We start from the raw sequence: 25,650 nt of genomic DNA on the forward strand, positions 1-25,650 counted from the left end.
GCAATCTCAGACTTGACTCAAACACAGCCTTCTTTGTGAAATTCCTCCATGTCTCAAACGTAGGGTGGTTTTGTATAGTGATTATGAACTTTGGAGCAGAAAGGCCTTCGGTTTAAATCTCGCTCTATCGTTGTGCTAAGACAATGCCTGTGACGCGTCTGGAGCGTCCTGGGCGCTAGGTGTTAGCTCCTCGTGGTAGAGGCACGTAGTATGTTTCCATTGCACTTTGTTCACATCTCCAAGGATAGTAATTGGTTTTAGTATAGTTTACATAACTCTTCACTAGGCCGTGAGCACCTAGAGTATTTCCTTTAGCCCACAAAAGAATCATCAGGAGATGCTGTTAAAACACAGATTCCTGGATCCCATCCTTAGAGATTCTAATGCAGTGGGTCTAGGGTGGGACCCAAGAATTTGCATTTTTACCTAGCTTCCAGGTAATTATAACACTTCCAGTTCAAAGGCCACATTTTGAGGAGCACTGTCTTGATGGGTATGAAGGAGAAGTCATTTTCTCTTTTTATTGTCCTAAGAGATGCTACAAGAAAAATCTGTTGAATGGATTGGTGAGGGAAAGGATAAAAACAAGTTGGCAAAAACCTGCAAATAAACAGATGAGCTAGCTTACAATATTGATTTCTGTGATTAAATGACTACAAAAAATATTTAAATGAAAAATTGGTTTTTCTATGGTGTGAACTATTAATAAATTTATATAAATAGGGTTAATAGCTTTTGTTAATGACCCATACTTCTGAGGATTCTAAGACCTTGTGCAAAAAATGCTATACTTCCTCTTTTTTTATCTTTTGGCAAACTAGATTTAGAAATAGGCAAGGGAGTAGGTAAGGAGATGGCAAATTCTAGTGAAAGAGGGATTATATTATTTTTTTACTTTTTTAAAAAATTAAGTTTATTAGGGTAATATTGGTTAACAACATAAATTTCAGGTGTACAGGATTATAATTTGACATTTGTGTACTACATTTCCAGACCCAAAGTCTAGTCTCCTCCCATGACCATACAAGTATATTTTACCCCTTTTACCCACTTCTCCCTCCCCCTACCCTCTTTCTTCTCTGGTAACCACCATTCTGTTGTCTGAATCTATGCATTTGTTTTATTAGTTTGTTACTTTTTGTTTTATATTCCAAATATGAGTTAAATCATATGGTTTTTGTCCTTTTCTGTCTGACTTATTTCACTTAGCATGATACTCTCAAGATTCATTCGTGTCACAAATTTCAATATTTCATCTTTTTTATGATGAAGTAGTATTCCATTGTGTGTGTGTGTGTTTGTGTGTGTGTGTGTTTGTGTGTGTATCACATCTTCTTTGTCTAGTCATCCATCAGTGGACACTTAAGTTGTTTCCATGTCTTGGCTATTGTAAATAATGCTGCAGTGAACATAGGGTGCATATGCCTTTACGAATAAGTGTTTTTATATATTTTGGGTATATACTAGAAAAGGAATTGCTGGGTCATATGCTAGTTCTGTTCTTAATGTTTTGAGAAATATCCATGCTGTTTTCCAGAGTGGATACATAAATATAGATTCCCACAAGAGGAACTACATTCTTGAATACATAGGAATTATATTCTTGAATGTATAGTCCGATACACATTTATTTACATTTTCTTTTGATCCTACAATGTAGGAAGTGATGAAATGCTACAAACTGGTGATAAATAAAATAAGTCACATGGAAGAAGATGACTGGTTGCATCAGGGTCTCTTATCTCTGGGTTCATGTCTTTCCCTCTAAGCACATTCCAGGCTTAAGTCACAATTACATTGTAGCACTTTTATAATTTGGAAAATACTTATATCAAATAAGGATGGCTTGAACTGCAAATAACTAAATCCAAAACAAGAAAGAAATGTTTTGGCTCACATACCTAGAGTCCAAAAGGACAGGGAGTTTTGGGGTGACATGAATCCAGTCACTTGGGCCTTGTTTCTCTGCATTCTCCTGGTGCTGCCAACTTGCCACCCCTCCACGTGTTTGCTTTATCCTCAGCTTGGTGCCAAGTTCTGGATCTCACATCCACACAGCAGCATCCAGAAGAAGAGAAGGTCTCAGGAGAGTTCTCAGCATATTTTGTCTTGCATTTTCTCAGAGACAGTTAAGTTACAAGCCAGTCCTCCACCACGCTTTGGCAGAGAAGGTAAGATTGCCCTTAGATAAAGCCAGCCTGGTCGTGGAGCTCCCCTGAACTCAGCTTCCTAGAAGCACATGGGTGTGTGAGGGAGGGCCGGGCTCCGGAATCTAACCTAGGTTCCATCAGGATGGGGGTGTGGAGTGGTGATTGGATGTTGGGTAGGCAGCCAATAGCAAATAACATCCATTATGTACAATATCTCAATTGCTCTTGAACAATCACAGGGGGAGATAAGGCAGGTTTCTCCATTTTACAGATGAGAACACACGGCTCAGATGGTCCTGAACCGTAGTTCACATCTACCTTAGTGCCTCAGTAAGTTTTTCATTGTGACTGTAGGCCAGAAGAAATATCTAACCATTCCATTTATAAATAATTAAGTCCCAACTTTTATTTCATTCTGAATCACCATTACTTACTAATGTGTCATAAGCACCTGTTTGACACCACGCAGCATCTCATGCCTTGGAATCAGATTGGACAGTCCTACTCTCATGTTCTGTAGTACAATCTTATGTTGAAGTGTGAACTCACAAGTAGTGCATGTGGTGTCTAACAAATGCTGAGGTTCATTCAGTTTACTGTGTCCACATTTTTAAATATACTCAGACACTCTTGTGAGTTCACTGCAGTGCCCTAGGGCGCCTTGGCACACAGTTTGAAAAGCACCATTTTAAGTGATTTGCCCAGGGAAACACAGCTAGGAAGAGGCAGAACCAGAATTTAAACTTGAATATTCTGACTCCTGACTCCAACTTTTGCTCTTAAACCACGTTTAGGGCCCTTCCTATAAGATCATATCTTCCTCTGCCACTCGGACTTATCATTTGAACTCAGGGTCTAGCAAGGAAAATGAGACCACTCCAAGGCTTTAAAACAGAGGAAACTTAATACAGAGAATAACACTGATGGTAAAAGAGCTGAGAAGATGAGGGGACAGTGAGGGAACCCAGATCTGAGCTACACTGGGAAGCCACGACCACTCCCATGTCTGCAGGGACGGAGGGAAAGGGAGTGTTACCAGGACCCAGAAGCTAACGTTTCCTGGTGGAAACTGGACCCACAGTGGAGATGCAGCCACTACCAGAGACCTGCCAGGAAGGAGAAAGGGGGTGGGGTCAAGGGGACCCCCTTCTTCCCTTCTCCAGACTCCTCCCCATCTTTTCACCAATGCCTCCATTGGCAAATCTACCTAATAGCCAGAGAGCAATGAAACCTGGGAAATGTAGTCTCTTAAGATACAGAACATGGGAGGGGCAGGAAATGGATCTGAGCAAATAGGCAGTTGACTGGCACTGCAAAATGTAGTGTATACACTTCATTCAATAATTCCTTTAGTGAATATTTATTGAGGACCTACTAGGTGCCAGGTGTCCTGCTAGCTGCTGGAAATACCATAATGAACAAAACAGACCTGATCACTACTCTTAATGGGGATCAGACACTAATTAACACAAGAGAAATAGAACAAACACAGAACCATGTCATTATAAAGTGTGTTAAGTGCAATGAAGGACAACATCACAGTGCTCTGAGACAGCTAGTGATTTAGAGGAAGGATGCGACCTTTCACCGTTTTAGTCTAGCTAATTGATTCTTGAGGTGTGTGTGGAAAACTGTTCAGGAAAGGACACAATATTTATTAATATATCTAGAAAAAGTTTATAAAAATATATCAACCTAGTAATATTTTGACTTAACATCTGCATATAGGGCTTTATTATCTCAAAGCTGTGAGAGTGTGTGTAATAGAATGTGTGTGTGTGTGAGAGAGAGAGAGAGAGAACGAGAGAGACAGAGAGGGAGAGAGAGGGAACTGCAAAAGAAGACTGCTTTAGAAAAACATTTTAAGGAGCCAGAGGGCTCACAGCTGCTAATCTCTGGCAGGCTTTCCAGGCCCCACCCCCTTTCCCTCTCATCATAACTTGTGATCTTAGAGGCATGAAAGAATTTGAGCCCCTCCCCCCCGCCTAACCATCTCTGTTGGCTTCTCAGCCAGGCGCCAAGTCAAATCGAGCTCCCAAACCCGAGGGGCCACGCAGGAGGTGGTGGGCTTGCGAGGGGGTTCCTCACCCAGTGGCCATGGGCGGCAACAGTGGACAGCCTCGCAGTCACACGTACACATCGCTAGCTGAGGATGGCCACTTGGGCTCCGTGGAGCCACCCAAAAGACCCACAGGCCGGCTCATCATGCACAGCATGGCCATGTTCGGCCGGGAGTTCTGCTATGCGGTGGAAGCGGCCTACGTGACCCCAGTCCTGCTCAGCGTGGGTCTGCCCAAAAGCCTGTACAGCATGGTGTGGCTCCTCAGCCCCGTCCTGGGATTCCTGCTGCAGCCCGTGGTGGGATCGGCCAGCGACCACAGCCGGGCCGGGTGGGGCCGGCGCAGACCCTACATCCTCACCCTGGGCGTCATGATGCTCTTGGGCATGGCGCTCTATCTCAACGCGGACGCTGTTACGTCAGGTCAGTGGACGGCACAAGGTGGGCAGGCAGGGAGAAGGGCTCCGTTACACAGCTCAAGGAGTTTTCAAATTTCTTTGTCACACTTAAAAATTGGTTAGAACCGATTATGTCTCCAAAGTTGCTGTGACCTTCCACCTTTGACTGCCCCAAATTCTGTGGTTGGGGAGCCTTCACTTTTAGAAAGATCAGGATGAATTGTTTTTTGTTTTTAATTGTGAGGATTTAAAAATAGGATTAAATTTTTATCTTATCATATTAAGTATCTTCACATATTTATCAACTGCAGTATTTTTGGAGCCCATTACACCTTATTTAGTACTTTGTCAAATTAACCCGCTGCCAAATGGCTCCTTAAATATTTACAATAAATTACCTGTGTGTCCAAGTAAGGGTTAATTCTGTTCATAGCTTTACTTGAGCCTTTCAGTGGGTGCAGGGTATCAGCCTCTCAGCTCCAGGGGACATTTTTGCACTGCAAATTCTGCGCAAAAACAAACCTGAAGGTGAGCACTTTTTCTAGCCATTAATCAGCCACCAGGTAATCAGTAATTGGTAGTAGTGCATAAAAAAGGATCTTAAACTTGAAAAGAGCACACATTTTTAAGCCTTTCTCAGGCTAGCAGAATGGATGATAATGAGGCAAGATAATTAGTTACATTTACATATATTTAAAAGAGGGCATAAATACATAAATGTAGGATAGTTCTGGAAGAATCACAAAAATCCTGATAAGAATAGTTGCCTCTAGGGAGGAGTACTAAAGGACAGGAGGTGAGAAGTGGAGGATAGGTTTATTTTTCACCTATTTTTAGACTATATATTTTTAAAAACGTATTAGATATTATTCTTAAAAAAACTAAAAGCAAGGAAACATTTTTAAGATTGGGTCAATGAATTGTGGCGTATCCATAGAATGACTATTATTTAGCTGTTAAAAATCGTTTAATTGCTTTTTGTTAACCGACATGCAAAGATAGGAAGAGAGTTCCTTATAAATGCACATGTATACATGATTCCATTGGTCAGTGCTTCTTAAAGCGTGCTCCTCCAACCTGAACCACTACTGGGGCTTTTGAGATGCAAATTCCCAGGTGCCACCTCGAACCTACTGAGGAATCATGGGAGAATCATAGGAGCCCAACAATCTGTTTTACAAATCATCCGAGTGAAGGCTAAGCAAAAAGTTTGAGAAGCACTGCCTTAGGACACAGATGTACACCTTTCTCTGTATGTGTGTAAGTGTATAAAGGGATGTCTGAAGCATGGCCATCATTGGGGGTTGGGATCTGAAGCATTTCCCCCAGCTTCTCTAGACCCTTGGAATGGTTTACAGTAAGCATGCATAATTTTTTTAAACAGCTTTAAAGAAATATGATTCACATATCATAAAAGTTGCCATTTAAAAGTGTACAGTTCAGGGCTTTTTAAAATATATTTGCAAGGTTGTGCAACGATCACCATTATCTCATCCACAACATTTTCATCATACCCCAAAAAACCCCAGTGGTCCTTAGCAGGTACTCCCCATTTCTTCCTCCCTACCAGTCCTAGGCAACCACTCAGTGGTGGACTCTTGAGGTGTGTGTGTAGAAAACTTATGTTCAGGAAAGGAGACAAAATAGTATCCAGAAAAAGTTTATAAAAAGGTATCAACCTATTAATATTTTGACTTAATGCCAGCTCTCTGTCTCTAAAGATTTGCCTTTTCTGGACTTTCATTTGCAGAATTTTCAAAACCTGGAAAAATAATGTTTTTATTTGGAAAAACAAAACAAAATGAAAGCAGTGAGATAATTTGATGACAAAAAATTTTGGTGGGAATAAAAATGTGAGTCATTTCAAACCAGGATTTAGGTAACCAATGTTGATTTCTTTTTTAGCTTTGATTGCTGACCCAAGCAGAAAGCTGATTTGGGCCATAACCATCACCATGATGGGTGTGGTTCTCTTTGATTTTGCTGCTGACTTCATTGATGGGCCCATCAAAGCCTACTTATTTGATGTCTGCTCTCATCAGGACAAGGAGAGGGGCCTCCATTACCATGCCCTCTTCACAGGTAGGGAATATTCCAGAAAGTGTCTGGCTCCCAGACAGGGAGGTGCTTCCGCTGAAGCCATCCAGTGTCTCTGCACATTGAATTTCTTTGAATGAGTGCATCAGTTGACGAAATGCTCCCATCACGCGGGCTCTGTCTCTCAGTGTATTTCTCTAAACAAAATCAGCTTGTGACCAGACTGCAGAGTTTTACAAAGGAAGTTTACCTAAGAGCTTTCTGAAGAACCATTTGTGGAAACATGTACAACTGAGATGAAAAGAGGCCTTGTGCACTTTACTTTTGGTGGTGTTTTTTTTTAAGTCAGTAAAATAGCATCAGCATTACTTAGGAGACTGTTAAAAATGCAGTTTCCTGGGCCCTGCCTCTAGTTCTTTTGATTCCGTGGGTTTGGGGTGAGGGCCCAGAAATTTGCATTTTTGATAAGTACCCCAGATGATTCTGTGGCAAGTATGCCAAGAACCACATTTAAAAACAGAAGTAGAACAAATCAAGTAAATTTAAAAATCCCCATGCTTTAGAGATTTCTTAGTTATATAAAGAGTTGGCATTTCCTCAACCTCCTGATTTGAAAAAGGCCATGCCAGGAAGACAGTGGGGCAGCTCTCTCCATTTCCTGGGGCTGTTGCCAGCCTCCTTTGGTTGCTTTTGGTTCATTCATGTAGAGCTATGCAGCTCGCGTTCAACATGCATTTATAGAGCACCAGTTAGGACTGTCCTAGGACTGCGGGTTTCACATTAGGCTACAGCATGATTCTGCCATGAGGGTTTTTATCTAGTGGGAGGGGGGAGACTCTATCAGTCTACCTTATTTGATTGTCTTCATAACCCAGCTAATCTGTTTATGTCATAGTTTGATATATTCTGTCCCCTCCCATGGCCAGGTAGGTCCCATGAGAAGTAACAGCTTGAGTTTCGTGGTTTATGTCTCCATAGCCAAGAGCAGTGCCTACACATGGAAGCCATTTTGTCAATGTTTGTTGTCTAAGCAAATGTTTGCATGGTGAACTGGAGGAATGGGCTCCCCAGGAGAGCGTGTAGTTCCTCTTAGCTTAGGGAAGGTGGAGGAGCAGGAGCCCATCCCCGTCTGACTGGCCACCCTGTCTACAGCTAGAAGGTCCCAGAATAGAGATTCAGACTGCATTCTCCTAATTTAAGTCCCATAATTCCTTCTGCTCTATCATAATATGCTGAAATTAATTACAACAAAGTCATGGGAGACTTTCTGGCTTTTGAACTTGATGCATTGAGTTGTTGCTCTAAAGTACTTTGGGCAAGGCGGCTGCCACTTCCCAGCTTATGGCAGTGTTAGTCTTGGCCAAACGAACTCTGCTTTACTGCCTCTGATATTAGAAGACTGAACCTCTGTATTTTGGATACTTTTCCAAGACATGTGATCTAACATGTGATCCATAGTATTTCTATCAGTTTGAGGAAATATTTGGGGGCTTTCTGTTGATATTAGCATAAGGTGTGGTTTCCGCAAATATGTATAATTTTGATATTACCTTGGTTCAGGACCTCATATCTTACCTGAACTTGAGTATTTATCCCTTAACTGTTTTTCCAGTCTCTAACTTCTTCCTGTTCCAAATGAACCAACACACAGCTTCCAGATTCATACTCCTAAAAGACAACTAAGACCAGGACACTCTCCTGCTCCATGATGCGACGTGGCTTCCCTTTGCCTGCTGCATAATCAACAAATTACTAGCCAGGGTTCTCCCCACAGGCCATTCCCATCGTACTGTTCGAGCTTTACTTGCCACTTCTCCCTCCACATTCTCTGTGCTCCGGACAATTTACCGACATGTTCCTGGGGCAGAGGCCAGGTCTGTTTTACTAATTGTGTCCCTCGTACTCCACCACTGTCTGACATGTCATAGGTGCTCAAAATAAATTTTAACAGAATAAATGAAGAAACTTGTGCTTTCCTTTTCTAGCTTCTGGGTCTTTACTCTCAGTGAAATTCCCTTCCCCCTTTTCTGCCTGTAGAAATCAAAGCTGCTTGGAAATGTTCACCCACTTCCTTGGAAGAAGGCCCCTCACTCGCTCCTAAGTTGTAGGCAAGCTTAGTTTCTAACTTGGTCAGGGACTCTACCCACAAAGTAATCAAAGCATAAAAGTTTATCAAGTGGATAAAATAAATGTATCACGAGGTGGTTAACTCCAGCAGGAAGAGATGGTGGAGGTTACAGTTCAGCACAGACAGGCCTGAATTTCACCTCTCCGGGGCCTATGTGGTCCATTCGGGCTGCCATCACGGGATACCACAGACTAGCGGGCTCAAACACAACAGGAATCATGTTCTCATAGTTCTGGAAGCTGGAAGTTCAAGATCTAGGTGCTTGCAGGGTTGGTTTCTGGTGAGACTTCTCTTCTTGGCTTGCACCTGGTGACCTGCTTGCTGTGTCCTCTGTGCATGCACTCATGGTGTCTCTTCTTTTTCTTATATGGACACTAGTCTTGTTAGATTTGGGCTCCACTCTATGACCTCATTTAACTTTAATTACTGCCTTAAAGGCCCTACCTCCAAATATAGTTGCATTGTGGGTTAGGGCTTCAATATATGTCTCTTTTAATGAAGAAAGCAAAAGCTTTCCTAGAACCCCCACAGACTTCTGCTTGTTTCTCATTGGGCCACATGAATACCCAAGGGCCTAGGAGGTTGGAAAAGTGAGGGGTTTTTGGAGGGGGAGGGTCATATCCCTGCATTAAATTGGTATTCTGTTAGCCAGAAGGAATGGGTAATTACTGAATAGGCCAAAGTCAGTAGTTGTCACGTAGAATAAAAGTCAACTGAGTATTAGCCGAATGAGAACAACTAGACCAAGACTATTGTAAGAAAGTGACAGCCAGAGCTTCTAAAGCCACATCTATTTATTAGTAAATAATTAATTAATAATTATACTCCTGTTCACAGTTTTCTCTGATCTGCACATTTATTATAGTACCATTCACATTCTCCCCTGTATTATAATTCCCTCTGTATTTATCTACCTCTTCTACAAGGTTTGTAAACTCCCTCATCTACAAATTCCCCATGGCTTCTGCCTATTGCTTTGCTGATAGCTGGCACTTAGAAATGTTAGCTGTGTAAAAGCAGGGTTTCAAATCCCTGCTTGTGTCTCATGCAATTTTATATCAAGTTAAACTGCATGGCACGTTGCACCAACCAGATGAATATGCTCATTTATTCACTTGCTTTGTCTCATGACCAACACCGAACTCTGAACCTCGGCCAACTGTCTCGGGGTATAGGGGCCCCCTGAGGGTATGTGTATAGCTCAAAGCAAGTTCTTTTCCCTACTAGAAAAAGAAAAAAGAAACAACTTAAAACACCTTCCTCTTATGGAACAGTACAGTGAAGTCTCTCACCTTGTTCAAGGCTTCAAGTCCCTGCCTAAGTGATTATCCCAGAGAGTCTTCATTATTCGTAAACATCTCTCATTATCACCCGTGAAATGCTGTAGGCCTTGTCTTGTGTGTACTGACCTGCATAGTGATGGATACATATAAATGTCTCTGCAGATTCATCTCTTTAATGTTTACTCCTGGACATGGGCTCAATGAATGGAATAGCAAATTGGATCCCCCATGTTATTTATCTCCCTCTTTTCAAAAGTGTTAATAGTTGAATTTTGTTGAGTTAAGCATGGATGTGTGACCCTACCATAGTGTTCTTGCTGTGAATGGCAGACCACATTAAAAGATGGAGGGGAAAATAACAAGCAGTGCATTATCACTCTGCTCTGTCTTTACATACATGTTAGACCTCCCGAATTTACGTGAACTTGGAGAAGAGATGGCTATAGCATTCTGCTTCAAACAAGCATTTTATGATAAAGACATGTTCAGTGTCAAGGCCCATTTTCATTTTCCCCAACACTAAGATATATTTCACCCAAGAACTCCAATCATCCAAGTAAACTGAAATTCTTTTTATTTATTTCAGAACTGTAGTCTAGGCCTAACAATTTTAAATGCTTTATATAAGTGTCAAAGAGTTCATTTCCAGAATATTTCCTAGCATATTTCTGACTTCCGTTGACCCACGACTCTCAGGGGGACATTTTCATCCTCCTTCTTCTTTTGTCTCTTATATTTAAAGGTAACTCTACCTACCTTCCATCCTGGAATATGTGGTAGCCATGGGGGGTTTGGGGGCTCCACCCTCATCCTCTCACCCAGGCTTCACCTCTGGATGCATCTGGGGCTGTGGAACCCACACCCAGCAGAAGGAGAATCCTCTGTTGTGCTTCTAATGGAGCATATTTCTGCAAAATTGAGCCCAACGCCTTACCATCCTTAGCAGTGGGCTCCACCCCACACCGGAGGCCAGAACGAGGCATGATGGGAAAGGCTATCCAAGTTCAAATCCTGGCTCCTCTTAACTGCTGAGTGTCCTCAGTATTTCGGAACCTTTGTTTTCCCACAGGTTGTGAGTCTTTCCACAATGTTAATTGTTAATATTCTTGGCAAACGGTACCAGGCCTGGGGTAAAGAACCATTTAAAAGGTTTCAGTACCAAATGTTCATATTTACTTTATTTCCTCCATCCCCACAGGGCTTTCAAAAGTTTTTTTGTTTTTATTTTTATTTCTATTGGGGAGTATTGGGGAACAGTGTGTTTTTCCAGGACCCATCAGCTCCATGTCAAGTCGTTGTTTGCAATCTAGTCGTTGTGGAGGGCACAGCTCACTGACCCATTTGGGAATCGAATCGGCGACCTTGGTGTTATGAGCACTGCACTCTAACCATCTGAGCCAGCTGGCCACTCCCAACAGTTTTATTTGTAATGATTCAGTGAGAAACCTGCCCCATGTGCATCTTTGGAAGAATGCGTAACTTGTGAGGCTCAGCCTCTTTTGACTGTTTTTGTATGCTTCAGAGTATGCGAGCTCTGGCTGAGTTTGCCACCACGGCCTGACTCCGGGGAGGAGGCAGCTGGACCACATGTGGGTCCTTTTTTGTAAAGGCTTGTGTTCTAATGTGGCAGCAGATGTCCTTTGGATGTTCCAGCTTATGGTTTGCCCAGTGGCCTGGTGATTAATTCCAGGGAGACTGAGGTTGGCAGTAGAGGTAAGTGAAGTTTGGATATAGATGTGTGAGTTGGTGTTAGCCTTTGTTGTAGCTGAGATGACTGGGCTTTGTTTGGGAGACTATCTTTGAAGGTAAATCCTTATTTAAGCAGAGGAAGCAAAAAGGAAAGCATTCAATTAATCTCTACAGTCCCCTACTGGCCCTTATCATATCTGGAGGTCTGAATAGATACAGTTTAATCCAGAGCTTTAATCTGGTATCTATTGGAATAATTTCTCCAATGGCCCACTCTTCCTTCAGTGTATGTTCTGTTGTAACTTTTAGTTACATCCCATAGTAGCTTTGGGACAAACAAAACAGTTTTACCTATTTTGTCTCCCTACTTCACCAAGAAGCCCCCACCAAGAGAAGAAAGGATTAGAAATTCTCTAAGTTACTTGTAGCATATGTCAAAGTTTTGCTTAACTGATTAATGAGAGAAATGACTGGGAAGACATGAAGAACAGTTTCCCCAAGTTCTTGCAGGATGTGTGTGTGTGTGTGTGTGTGTGTTTAACAAAAGAAAAAAATCGAATCTAGATTAGATTAGATTCAATTAACCTACAAGGCAGGAAAGCAATAACTCCTCTGTAATTATGTTGGGGCAATTTTTCTATGAGGCTATAAAAACATAATACAAATCATAGAACCCCACTAATGTCTACAAATTAACCTTGAATTTAGAGGACTGCACATCATGCTTCATCAGTTGTAGATTATTGGTCAAATATCCTATTACAACAAAGTCCTGTTTCCCAAGAATTCCAGATGTGGGTAGAGCCAGTTGTTTGGAAACTGCTGTATCACTGGGCTGTTCAAGAGTGTAGCAGCACTGGTGTCACTGGGAGACTTGAAAGGAATGCAGAATTTCAGCATCAGAACCTGTGCGATAGATTGAATGTTTGTTTCCCTGCCCCCAAAACACCATCCATATGATGAAAACCCAATGTGATGGTATTAGGAGGTGGGGCCTTGAGGTGATGAGATCCTAAGGAGTCATGACTAGAATTAATGTCCATATGAGAGAGAGCTCCCTTGCCCTTCTGCCAAGTGAGGTAACAGTGAAAAGTCTGCTGTCTGTGAGGAGGCCGGTTCTCACCAGGAACCGAATCTGCCAGTGCTGTGATCTTGGACTTCCCAGCCTCCAGAACGGTGAGAGAGAAATATTTATCGTTTATAAGCTACCAAGTTAGGGGCATTTTTGTTATAGTGGCCTGATTGGAGCAAGACAACCTGCATGTTCACAAGGCATCCATATGGTTCAGGTCACATTGAAGTTTACAAAGCACTGCCCTAGGATGGTCTTTAACGATCAGGCACTTAATAACTTTTACTCTCCCAGGTTTGAGACACGTATTTCTTCCACAGTACTTGTCACACTTGCCACACAGTACTTGCCACACTAGGTCAGCAGTAAGCCAAGTCTCTGCCCTCAGAACGATCCCCCGATTCTAATCATTGGCCGAGAATGATCAAGTCCTTTCAGCCACCTCTAGGTAAATTGTCACCCTCAGTGCAGTATAAACAGTCCCCGACTTAAAATGGTGTGACTTACAATTTTTTGACTTTATGATGGTGTGAAAACAATACCATTCAGTAGAAACTGTACTTCAGATTTTGATTTTGATCTTTTCCTGGGATAGTGTTAGGCGTTAGATACTCTCTTGTGATTCTGGGCAGCAGCAGTGAGTCCCAGTCAGCCACCCGATCACGTGGGGAAACAACGGATCCTCTACAGTGTTTCATGTGTTAGATGATTTTGTCCAACTGTAGGCTAATGTATGTGTTCTGAGCACATATAAGGTGGGCTAGGCTAAGCTAAGATGTATGGTAGTTATGTATATTAAATGCATTTTCAACTTACGATAATTTCAATTTACGATAGCTTATTGGGACATAACCCATCATTGTAAGTCAAGGAGCATCTGTCATTCTCTCCTGCTTCTGGGTGAGGCTTTGGAGTTAGGTTTCTGTTGGAAGTCAGCAGGGCACTCGGTTTTAGCCCCAGTTCTGCCACTACAAGGTGTGATCATAAACTACAGTGAACATTTAAATTAAAAAATAAAATTTATTACAGTAAAAGACACATTGCCATTAATCCCCCTCAAAATACTCCCCCTCTCTTCAAACACACTCATCCCATCATTTTTGACACTTTCTGAAGCAGTTCTGGAAGTCCTCTTTCATGAGTGTCTTCAGTTGCACTGTCATGGCTGCCCTGATGTCCTGAATCGATTCAAAACGTTTACCTTTCATGGTCATTTTGATTTTGGTGAAGAGCCAGAAGGTGCACGGTGCCAGATCTGGTGAATAAGATGGTTGAGGACACACCATAATGTTTTTATTTGACAGAAATTGCCATACCAGAAGCGATGTGTGACATGGAGCCTTTCTATTGTGATCACAAAATATGGTGAATGCTGCTGCCGAGTGCCATGCAACGGAAAGGCAGGGATCTTCAATTTGGGAAGTGGAAGTGGCACTTTGAAAATTAGTAACAGTATGTGACAAGTTTCAACTTGTTCAGTGCAGTCAGTTGGCTGTGAGCTACAGTTGAGGGAAGGTGTGTTTTAAAGTGTACCTTAAATCCTCCATCGTGACAAAGCTCCATGTCACACATCGCTTCTGGTATGGCAATTTTTGTCAAATAAAAACATTATGGTGTGTCCTCATCCACCTTATTCACCAGATCTGGCACTGTGCAACTTCTGGCTTTTCCCCAAATTCAAAATGATTCAGGACATCGAGGCAGCCACGACGGTGCAACTAAACACATTCGTGAAAGAGGACTTTCTGAACTGCTTCAGAAAGTGGCACAAATATGGGGATAAGTGTGTTCGAAGTGAAGGGGAGTATTTTGAGGGGGATTAATGGCAATTTTACTGTAATACATTTTTAAAAAAATTTAAACATTCACCATATTGTTTGATTATACCTCGTATGTGCTAATAGTTTACATGTTAACCCTCATGAAACTCATACAAGAAGGCATCATCACCTCCATTTTTCAGAGAAGTGCCCATCATCACATGATTAGAAAGCACACAGTTGGGAATGGGAATCTGGGATAATTCCAAACCACTTCTTTCCATGCTGTCTCCTGTCATTCCAACCCTGTAGCCTGTGGCTTTCTGATCTAATTCAGATGGACAACCTCCAAACATCCTTCTACCTTTAAAAACTTTTTAGATTCATTGATATGTTGAGCTCTTGTGAACTTCATTGCTAAGTAAGAGGAATCTTACGATCATTATTAATAATCAACATCATCTTGATACCACTTACTAACACCAAAAGTAAACTCTTTAGAATTTTTCTAGATTCTTTAAGTACCCAACTCACAGTGCTGACTTATCATTTATTACAGATTTTTGAAACTAGTTGACTTATCTGCTTCTCCCACGTGGAATTGCCTTCTGGGGAGGAAGGGATGGGGTTCTGTGTCTCATTTATGTTTATAGCCCCCGAAATTAGTAGAGTCCTTTACATATATTTAGTGTTCAATAAATTTTATTGAAGTAAACTGAACCAATAGACATAAAACTGAACTAGGAAACTCTCCAATTGTAGAATTGATCTAATATAAATCCATCATTGTATTTATATCCATATATTTATATTCATAAAGTAAAATCACCATTCCATTGGTATACAATTCTGTAATACAGTGGATGATTGATTTTACAAATCAGTTCTTTCAAATGGGCAGGGGTCTTCTACTTCCCTCTGCTCAGTAGAACAATAAGTTTGAAGGAAAAGGAATAAATGATAGTAGAATTCGATGGCAATATGACAACCATTGATTGAGCTGGTTGCAAATGAGAAATAGTTTCAAAAAAGGAACGTGTAAGTTTTTCATAGGGTTAATTAAGGTCAGGGGGTTCTCAACCTGGGGCTGTTTTGCCCCCTAGGGGACATTAGGCAATGTCTGGGGACATTTTGGTTTTTGTAACTGGTGGGGAGGGGCTGGAGAGGTTGTTACTGGAAACTAGTGAGGAGAGGCCAGAGATGCTGCTAACCATCCAACAATGCACAGAGCAGCCGCGCATGGCAGTTATCCAGCCCAAAATGTCAGTGGGGCCGAGATGGAGAAACCTTGAGTTAGACAGACCCTTGAATAGCACTGGGCATTTAATGCATTCTTATTTGGTTGGCTGCTTGGCTCAGCACATGACTTCTGATACCCTTGGCATCCCCACAATTGCATAAAGAGGCTCATTGTCTACTGGTGACCCAGAGGCACCACCAGTTGCAGAACTGCCCTCTGCATCAGCAGCGGAATGTGTCTGCCTCAAGGGCCTGCCGTTCCTGTCAGATCCTGGGCACATACCACCCAGGAGAGGTCGCCACGTGTGTCATTTATCTATTTATGTATATGTTAGTCACACATAACTACACCATATATTCCTGTTGGCAGAGAATGTATGTTTTACTTCATTGCACACCACTGGCCACCATTTCCCATAATTCCACCTTAATACACTTTGGCACTCGGGGCATGGTAATGCTGCTTTACCTTTGGAATTCAATGGTTAAAAAGTTGGTCATCTGTAAATATCCTTTTTGGTAAATTGCAATTAACCAGAACGTGAAGTGACCAGCATTGTCCATTCTCCCGCCATTCTGGATAAATTAGGATTCATGGTACTTGTCATTTAGATTAGTGTCCCTGGGGACATGATTTATATAAGTTTAGGTATTTAGGGTTAGAGATAAAGAATTCCTTAAGTTTTGTTTCCTTCCTTGATTCTCTGGTTTGTGAGAATGTTGTCTTTATCTGGGAAATCAAATGGCGACTTCATTCACACAAGAAAGGCAAAGATAAAAATAAGCTGATCTGTCCAGGTAGATATTTGTGTTTGGTAAGACATGATGGGAGGTTGTCATTTAAAGGTATCTGACAGGAGGATGAGCCCTAAGTAAGCTTGTGACATAGGTAGTGTGTTTTGCCTCCATCTCCTTACTTCCCTGGACCTGCACCTCCTTGCCCCTGGCGTTCTCAGCCTCTACCGAGCCTGCCTGCCATCCGGAGGAACACCTAAGGAGCACTTACGGCTTCGGACCTGAGTAGTGTAATGTCTCATCCGTACCAGGAGCACTTGCATTTTCAAACAGGCACCCAAAAGAATGACTCACTGATAGTAGGATTTCAAATATTAGACCATTAGGCAGGATCGGTTTTGAGGAGTACTTTCCTCACGTCGCACTACCTTTAAGCATAAGTAGATAAAAGAAGGCCCAGGAAAACTTCAGGTCAGAATTTTGTGAGATGATAATAGGGTTTTTAAAAATTTGTGTTTAAATTTTTGTTCTTGTTTGTTCCGTGGTTATCAGCTGGGAACAAGTACCTTTCGCTTCTAATGGAGGAAAGAAGACACATTCCAAGGCTGGTTGATCTTTGCAAGCTTGCATCACCCTAGAAAGCTTATTAATAGATAAGTGACACTACAAATAATTACATTTTATTGCAGTCAGAAATTGGTTTTCTTTGGGGCTCTTTAAGATCAGGACTCTTTAAGATGCTAGTTTTTAAGCAGTGTAGAGAGTATAGTTTGGATAGCCCACAAGAATTCTGGTAATGGCAATTTTACTAAGCAGCTACTATGTCTGGCACCATTGCATTTTCCAGTTATGACTCTACTAGTAGGTGAATCTTTTATTGCCATCCCATATTATGAGGGAGGAATTTCAAGGTCACAACAAGTACATGCTAGAGCTGAGCCTTGCACCCACGCTTCTCGGTTGCAGGTGTCTTAGCCTCTTGCTGTGTTACCTCTGCAGTCATCACCAGGCCCCGGTGCTGTGCTCAGGGAGCTTTCCCACTGGAGGGAAGGGCCCAGGCACAATAGAAAGGGAGGATGGTTTGCAAAATATGTTAATACAGCTCTTTCTTGCTTTCCAGGTTTTGGAGGTGCCCTGGGTTACCTTTTGGGTGCCATCGACTGGACCCATTTGAAACTGGGAAGAGTGCTGGGCACAGAATTCCAGGTCATGTTCTTCTTCTCCACCTTGGTCCTCACTTCGTGTTTTACTATCCATCTGTGCAGCATCCCTGAAGCCCCACTTCGAGATGTTGCAAAGGACATTCCCCCACAGCAAATGCTCCGGGACCCTCCATTATCATCAGACAGACTGTACGAGTATGGGTCTATCGAGAAAGTTAAAAACGGTTATGTAAATCCAGAGCTGGAGATGCAGGGAGTGAAAAACAAAAATCCTGCTGAACAGGTGAAAATGCAAATTCTTTTTTCTTTACTTGGAAAAAATGTTCTTGTTCTTGCCATTTCTTCTTCTTTTCTCTCTCTCTCTTTATAAATTACTATTTGTCTTTGTTTTGTTTGCTTATTTGATATAAAGAGTTTTGTGAAGTTAGTTGAATGCTCAAATCCCCAGTAGCTATTCCTTAGAATTAAAACTTTGCATTTTCCTCTTGTCCTCCTGTCTCTTACCCTTTTCAGAACATCAAACCAGGGAACATGAAACCAGGTACAGAAAGTTAGACCATAAGCAAAGCATGAAACCATCCTCGGGCCACAACAAATACCTTCACTTCTTATATTAGGATTATAAATTTGTTCCTCCAAATGACAGTATCCCTGGGTTGGTAACTGTGTTGGGTGTGTTGAATTTGTATGTTGTGAGTTGATTAGATATTCCTTTTAGTCCATTTCTACTGAACTACTCAGTGAATTAATTAGCTTACCATTTAAAGAAAACTCTATTAAATGCCGGGGAAATGGGACCAGGTTAAGATGAAGTGGTCAAAGAGAAGAGAGTAGAACTATACTGACCAATACAGTAGCTACTAGTCCCATGGGGCTATTTCAATGAAAATTAATTAAGATGAAATAAAACTAAAACTTCAGTTTCTTAGTTGCATTTGCCACATTTCAAATGCTCAACAGCCTCATGGGGTTAGAAACTACTGTACAGGACACCAAAGATACAACAGTTCCATGATTGTAGAAAGTTCTTTCAGACAATGCTGATGTACAGCTGTATCCTTCTTTAAGCTGAGTTTGAATACCAACACCTCAGGGATAGAGAACAAAGGCTTCTCTTACTGGCAAAGAGGTTGTGGAAGACATGATTTTAAATCTTGGCTCCTCCAGCTGGCTGACCTGTGTTATTCATTCAGAAAATAGCTATCAGGCCCTTGCTGTAGATCGCTAATAACTCAGAGCATGTTTCCAAATCCTACCTCTTCCACCTCTGGAATGAATGACCTTAGGCATTTCCATTTCTGTAAAATGAAATCTTACAGAATTACAGAATCTATCTTCCTATGAGGGTTTTGTGCAGATTACATGAGATTATCCATGCAAAGTTCCTCAGAGTGGTCCTACCACATAGGAAGGTGTTAGATACAGGTGCTGTGATTGTGAGCCTGGCAGAAAGCTGAGTGCTCTACGCACAAACAGGGAACAGACTTAACGTGTACTCTAATAGAATTTTCAGACAAGCTCAGTGAATCTCATCTCCTCTATGAGCTTGACTTCTTGTGTTGGTTTGGTCTGTCTCTTTTTCTAGGGTTGTTCGAATGCTCAAGTATGATAAAGCACGTAAAGGTGCTTTTTTATAAGACTATAAACAGATTATAATCACTATTCAACAAACTGCTTTGGGTGCTGAGTATATCCAAAGCACTCTACTAGATATTTAGGGATTATAAAATTGATTAATGTCCGTTCACTATGCCCAAGAATTTACAGCCTAATAGGGGCATGACCCATTCATACCAACACTTATATTCCAAGGTAGAATGTGGTAAATGCTATTAAAAGCAATGCGTCAGTTCAGATCTTCTAAAAAGAAGACACAAAGACAATATTAGATGTGTGAGGTTTATTGGGGAAAACACCATGAAGGATCAAGAGGGAGAGGGAGAGCGAAAGGAAACAAGGAAAGTCTTCATATCGTGATGCAAGTCAAACACCTGTGAAAGGAGAAGGGAATGGAAGGATAATAGGGCAGGAAGCATCTCAGATGCAATATAGTTCGAAGAAAGTTCCCGCCAAGCCAACAGGGAGTCCTCCAGTCACACCTGCCCATTGGACGCATCCCAAGTCTTGCAGGAATGGGCTGCAAGTCTTGCTTAGTCACTGGCTGGGATTAGCCAGGGAAAAGGTAGCTTTGACAGTAATAGGTGCTGGATCCAGAGAAGCAGCAGTTGGGGACCATCAGTCAACTATATTTTCTTCAACAGGGGATCCAAGTGGTGTATTTCCATGATGGCCACATGCGATGGGGTAACAATTGCTATTAGTTTCACAAGAGGGAGAGATTGTGCCTAAGCAAACAGAGGAAGGCTTCCCGGAAGAGGCCACCTTTGAGTTGTGCCTTGAGTGACTGTTAGGATTTCAATAGGTAGAGATGTGGGGGAAGAATACTCCTGGCAGAGAGAATACTCCTGGCAAAGTCACAGGTATTAAACAAACAAACAAACAAACAAAAAGCATGAGGCATATTTTTGGGAAGGGTCAGTAGATCACAGAGTTTGTGAAAGAAACTTAGGAAACCAGATTGAAGACAGATGCTTTTGAATGTCAGCATAGGAGTTAAAATTTCGTTATGTAGATGATGGAGGTCCACTGAAGCTAGTAGGGCAGAGGACTCCTTAATGTTATTTTTTAAAAATATTTGTCTGGCTGCTGACTATAGGGGGTAAAGAAGAAACCAGCAGATTATCTTCGTGGCCCCAGATAAGAGGTAATGATAGGCCTGGATCAGTGAAGTGACAATAAGAATAAAAGAGAGGTAAAGGGGGAGAGGCATGAGGGAGTAAAGCAAAGGACAGGGCAAGGGACAGGATATATGTGGGGAGACAGGAATGGAGGAACTGGTGAGTTTATTTCAGATGCCAGTGGACTAGTACAGTGAATATGCCTGGCAGGTAGGAGAAAATGTAGGTTTTGAGCTCAAGGGAGAGAGCAAGAGTAGCTATGGAAGATTCCAACATAACACACAAGCCATGGGAAGTGATTGAAATTGCCTATGAAAAGTAGAGAGAGAGAAAGAGCGAGATCAAGGATGGGAGGAGGGAGAAGTGCTAGTGCCTGAGTGAAAGGAAGTACAGGGAGAACTGATTGGGTGGCCACAAAGCTCAGGTAGATAGCTAGAGAGGATGAAGACTGGGGAAATTCCGTGGATCTGAAAAGGCAAACTTGAAGGTATGAGGACAGGAGATTTGTAATTTGGGAAACAAGTTGCAAAGGGGTTTGAAGGAAAACTCTGACAAAAATTTGGGGGAGGCAGTGAGTATAGTAGAAAGAAAAGTTGCCAGGGGCTACCAAAAGTGTTTGCTAGTGAATGGGGCAAAAGCTTTGGAACAATCATGAGTTAGAGTATCGGACACCCTAGTAAGTTATACAAGACGTAAGTTCGTTTCTCTCTCCACTAAAGGACCAGAGATGGGTGGATTGGGGCTAACCTACTGATTCCACAATCAGTAGGACCCTTCTGGTTTGTTGCTTGCATTTTGAACGTGGAGCTTTCATCTTGAGATCCAAGATAGCTTCTCATTGTGATGTCTATATTTCTGCCGGCAGGAAGGAAGAAAGGGAAGGACATGATCCTTCCCTGTCAGGATGCAACTCAAAAGTCCCAAACATCGCGTCTGCTTACCTACTGTTGGCCAGGGCTTAGTCACATGGCACACTGAGATGCAAGCAGAACGGGTAATATAGCCTTGGGTTGGAAGCCATCCCCCCAACTGAAACATCATTACACCTAAGAAAGGAAGAACAGGTATTGGTAGCCAGTTGTTAGTCTCTGACAACTCACTACCTCCTCCTCCTAGTTGCTGTGTAACCTTCAGTAAATTAACCTAGCTGAGCTCAGGTTTCTCATCTGTGAAGATAATACTTTCTCCCTTACAGAGAATTTCTAAGGGTTAAATGAAACATTGCAGGTGAAAACACCTAGCCCAGTGATTTACAAATAGTAAATGTTATAGGAGTTTGTTTCCCTTTTTAAAGCATCCCAAATTCAGAATTAAAATCTAGGCAAGTTTCGTGCATTGGAGCAGACAAGATTTAGGAGGCATATTTTTTAATAATTACAAAGGACGAAAAAGTGAATTGCCAAATATTTTCACGTGAATGCAGTTTTATTAACTTCATACTCTTGCTCTCTTCAAGAATCCCTACTCATTTCTGAAGACTCTGCGTTGCCTTTCCCAGTCCTCCAGTCCAGTGGCTCCTTTGTTTCCATGTATTATGGAACTGAGTCTTCAATTGGAGTCCTTTCACCTTCTGTCTTGTTTGTTAACTTGTCTGTGTTTCCCCACCGGATGGTGAGGGAACTCCCTGGGGGCGGAGGTAACTTCTGGTCCATTTTCCCATTCTTGACCTTTACCTCAGTGCCTGGCATGCAGGAAGCAGGCAACAAATGTTCCTTTAGTCGTTTGTTGAATGAATGCAGCAGAAATGGTCATCTGAAATATGGATCTTGCTGGAATTTGTTTGGGTGAATAATAAGAATCATAAGAACTGGTCGCATTGTGTACATAGCTCATTTGTTCGTTCGTTTGTTCATTCATTCATTCATTCATTCATTCCTTCATTCAACAACCATTAATTGAAAGCCTACTCCAGCTGAGCATCAGAACTCTAATGAGCAAGACAGACCCTGTCCCTGTCCCAGAGTTGTCATCTAGCAAAGTGCAGCTATGTGTTGTCTTACTTTCTTAATAAATGTATAATTTTGAATATTTTTAAATTTACAAAAAAGTTACAGAGAGTAGAGAGAGTTCCTGTCTACTCTTCACCAGCTTCTCCTTACTGTTAACTTTGTACATAACCGTGGTACATTTTTCAAAACTAAGAAGTTAGCATTGGGACAGTGTTATTAAATAAACAGTGGGCATTTCTGTTTTGTCGGTTTTTCCACTACTGTCCTTTTTCTGTTCCAGTGTCCAATCTAGGATATCACATTGCATTTAGCTAAGTGATTTATAATGTTTGAAAACTGTGTTTTCTTTCAACGGTATTTAAAGGAGATATATTTGCTACTTATAGTCAGTAAAAAAACCTCATTTTTATTTATACAATCATGTGTATGAATAAAGGCAATCAGTCTTAGCAACTAATTATAAAAGTCTGTAAATACGTTTCTCAAGGTTAAATGCTTTGTTCTATTAGTTTGCTTAGTATTTTCCCCAAATCAATGCAAACGTAAACTTCAACATTACTTGGGTTTGAATTGGCGAACTGCTTACTAAGTAGGGTCTGACAGAAGGAGGACTCACTATCCAATCAACTGCGTTGGAGTTATGTTTCCACAGGGTACCAACCTGCCTTTCTCTATGCCGCCCTGACAAGGGAATACAGTGGAAGGGTAATCTGTTCATCCGATTCTACCGCTAGCTCCGATTTTAGCATGAGTGTAGTGTTTACCGTGATAGGAAGAGCACATGGAGGAAATGCCAGGTTATTGGGAAGAAGCTTTTATCTTATCTTGATAAAGATAATTAGAGAATTATCTAATTCTAGAGAACAGCAAATAGAGAAAATATGGAGTCTAGATCTCTGGAGACCAGGCTAGACCACCTTTCCTTAGCCCAGGCTGCCTCAGGAAGCACTCCCACTGCCTCCATCCTTTGCTAAGAGACCAGAATTCCCAGATTACTGGTCCCCCTTATTGTGCAGTTCTGCCAGACAGCATGGGGCTCCTGAGCTAGCCGTGCAATGGAACCCATGCGATCATTACAAGATATGTTTTTGAAGATGTATTTAAGACATATCACGTAAAACACATGCACACACACACACACACACACACACACACCCAAGATGATCTCCGTTTTGGGAAAATCTGCACACATACAGAGGAAAAACAGGAAGGCTATATTCCCTTAATGTTAATTGAAGTTATTTTCTATGGATGATAGGCTAACAGGTGGTTTTAATTTTCTTTTCTAAACCCTTCAGTAGATTCAACATTTTTATAATGGACAAATATTACTTTGAAAGTAATGTCACAGTTTAAGGAACAAAACAAGTCAGGGCTTTACTAAAGATCAGGAGATACCACCCTGATAGATTCTCACCGCCTCTGCCCTGTTGATTGATTGTGACTCAGCGGAGGCTGTTGGAAGGATCCAATGAAACAAGTGAGCAGAAGCCTTTTGAAAGGCATAAAGCGCTCCACACTAGGAAGAAAATAAATGCATCAAATACAATTAACTTTTTCGTAGGTGCCACAACGCTCTCAGTGGTTTTGTTAATTGGTTTAAAAAAACAAAATTAAAACCACAGGGTAACAACTCTTAGGTTCAATGCCAAACTTCCGACTCTTCTATTCCAAATGTGCGTCTGGGCGTCCAGCTGAGCAGTGGGATTCCGCACTGTGTCGGCCAGGCCCTGGCTCTCATCGTTCATCAAAGTCATTGCTTCCCAGAGTCAGGGTGGCTGTGCAGTTTGAGAACTGGTTTTGTGTGTGTGTGTGTGTGTGTTTTAATGGAAAAAGGCCTGAATTATTGCAGAATTCAAAACAGATCCCAGAAAATCCACCTGCAGTCCTCCCATGCCATCGTTGCTCCCTTCAGCATCTCAGCAGTCTCCTTTGGGGTGGACTCTTGTGAATCTCTCCTTTTCACTTACAAATACATCACCACCCAGTCTTCAGTGGGCAAAGGCACACAATACATGCAATAGCACATCTCCCATGGGCTCAGAATTATCGAAAGGGCTTTACCAAGGGAACTAATGAGTCAGAGAATAATGAGATGCCGGCTGAATTTTTATTCTGAATTAAAACACCCAAAGGACCTTTGAATATTTACATTCCCATCTTTTGCAGAAATACTAGGCATAATTTTAAAGCTCATATTTACTTTTGGAAGAAAGGAAAAAATTAGGTTAACAATGAAAGCAGGCTGGAAGTTGTATATAAGGCAGGAGCAGAAATTAATATTTGGAATGAAGCTGAATATGTGCTGGCCAAATTCACTTTCAGAAATTTTGCATTTGGGAAAGAAGGGAAGGAAAGTGAAGATAAATCATTTAGTGTGAGGCAAGACAATCAGGCTGTTGTTTCTTGGTCTAGACCTTTAGCCACTTCTTCCTGTGGTCAAGGAAAAATAAATAATTCTGCCATGGCTTTCTGTATGGTCATCATTTATTTTGACAGGTACCATATTTTACATTAAGAAAACAGTTATTTTTTCTAACTCTAAGGGAATGCCTATACTTTTAAATACTGATTAAGTATAACAAAGTTAGTTCAGTCATGGTCAGTAGTTTAACTACTATAAATTGATGAATTAAAAAAAATCAATTTACACCGCAAACCTACCATGAGTATATACAATTTTCTGCAACAAGGAAGTAAAAAGCATTATCAAATTAGGTTAAGTGTTAATACAAACATTCTGCTATTATAGTTAAAACAGAAAATCTCAGGAGACCGTCTTATAAATTAAACTTATAAACTAGCCAAAATCCAATTTCATTATGTCAAGATTCAGAATAAATAAAAATCTGACAAGAGAGACCTATCATCCCACTATGGTTGATGTTTATAGTCTCAGTGTCCTCAGGACAGGTGACTACTTAGTATTCCTGAGGTGTCTTTCTTCTCTTATGTGACAAGATGTTAAAGCCGGCTTCATTCTTTGTATTTCAAAATAGCTATGTCAATAGTTCAAAAATTTTTATTCTCTCAAGGCTTCTGATACCTAAAAACTGTAGCCTCTGGTTTTAACATAATTTAAGTCTAAATTAAAGAATTTGGGGGATATGTATTCATTGTGTGTGTGTGTGTGTGTGTGTGTGTGTGTATTCTACAATCTTTTCACTTCTGACTCAACATAGGGCTCATTTACATGTGTTGGCTGATGGCAGAATCTAGGTAAATAAACTGGGAGGACGTACCTGGCCAA

General features: G+C 41.4%; 1 protein-coding gene across 1 annotated transcript in view; it reads left to right on the top strand.

Annotated features, from left to right (window-relative positions):
- The first annotated feature begins 2,027 nt into the window (after positions 1 to 2,027).
- SLC45A2 (solute carrier family 45 member 2) overlaps positions 2,028 to 25,650 on the top strand; it is a 32,199-nt gene continuing 8,576 nt past the window's right edge. The window contains exons 1-4 of the mRNA XM_081053826.1: positions 2,028 to 2,171; positions 4,161 to 4,632; positions 6,513 to 6,689; positions 17,671 to 17,996. Of these exons, the coding sequence (XP_080909952.1) occupies positions 4,248 to 4,632; positions 6,513 to 6,689; positions 17,671 to 17,996 (888 nt within the window). The 5' untranslated portion in view covers positions 2,028 to 2,171; positions 4,161 to 4,247. The remainder of the gene's footprint in view (positions 2,172 to 4,160; positions 4,633 to 6,512; positions 6,690 to 17,670; positions 17,997 to 25,650) is intronic.

This window comes from Rhinolophus hipposideros (genome assembly GCF_964194185.1).
Source record: "Rhinolophus hipposideros genome assembly, chromosome: 7".
NCBI lineage: Eukaryota > Metazoa > Chordata > Mammalia > Chiroptera > Rhinolophidae > Rhinolophus > Rhinolophus hipposideros.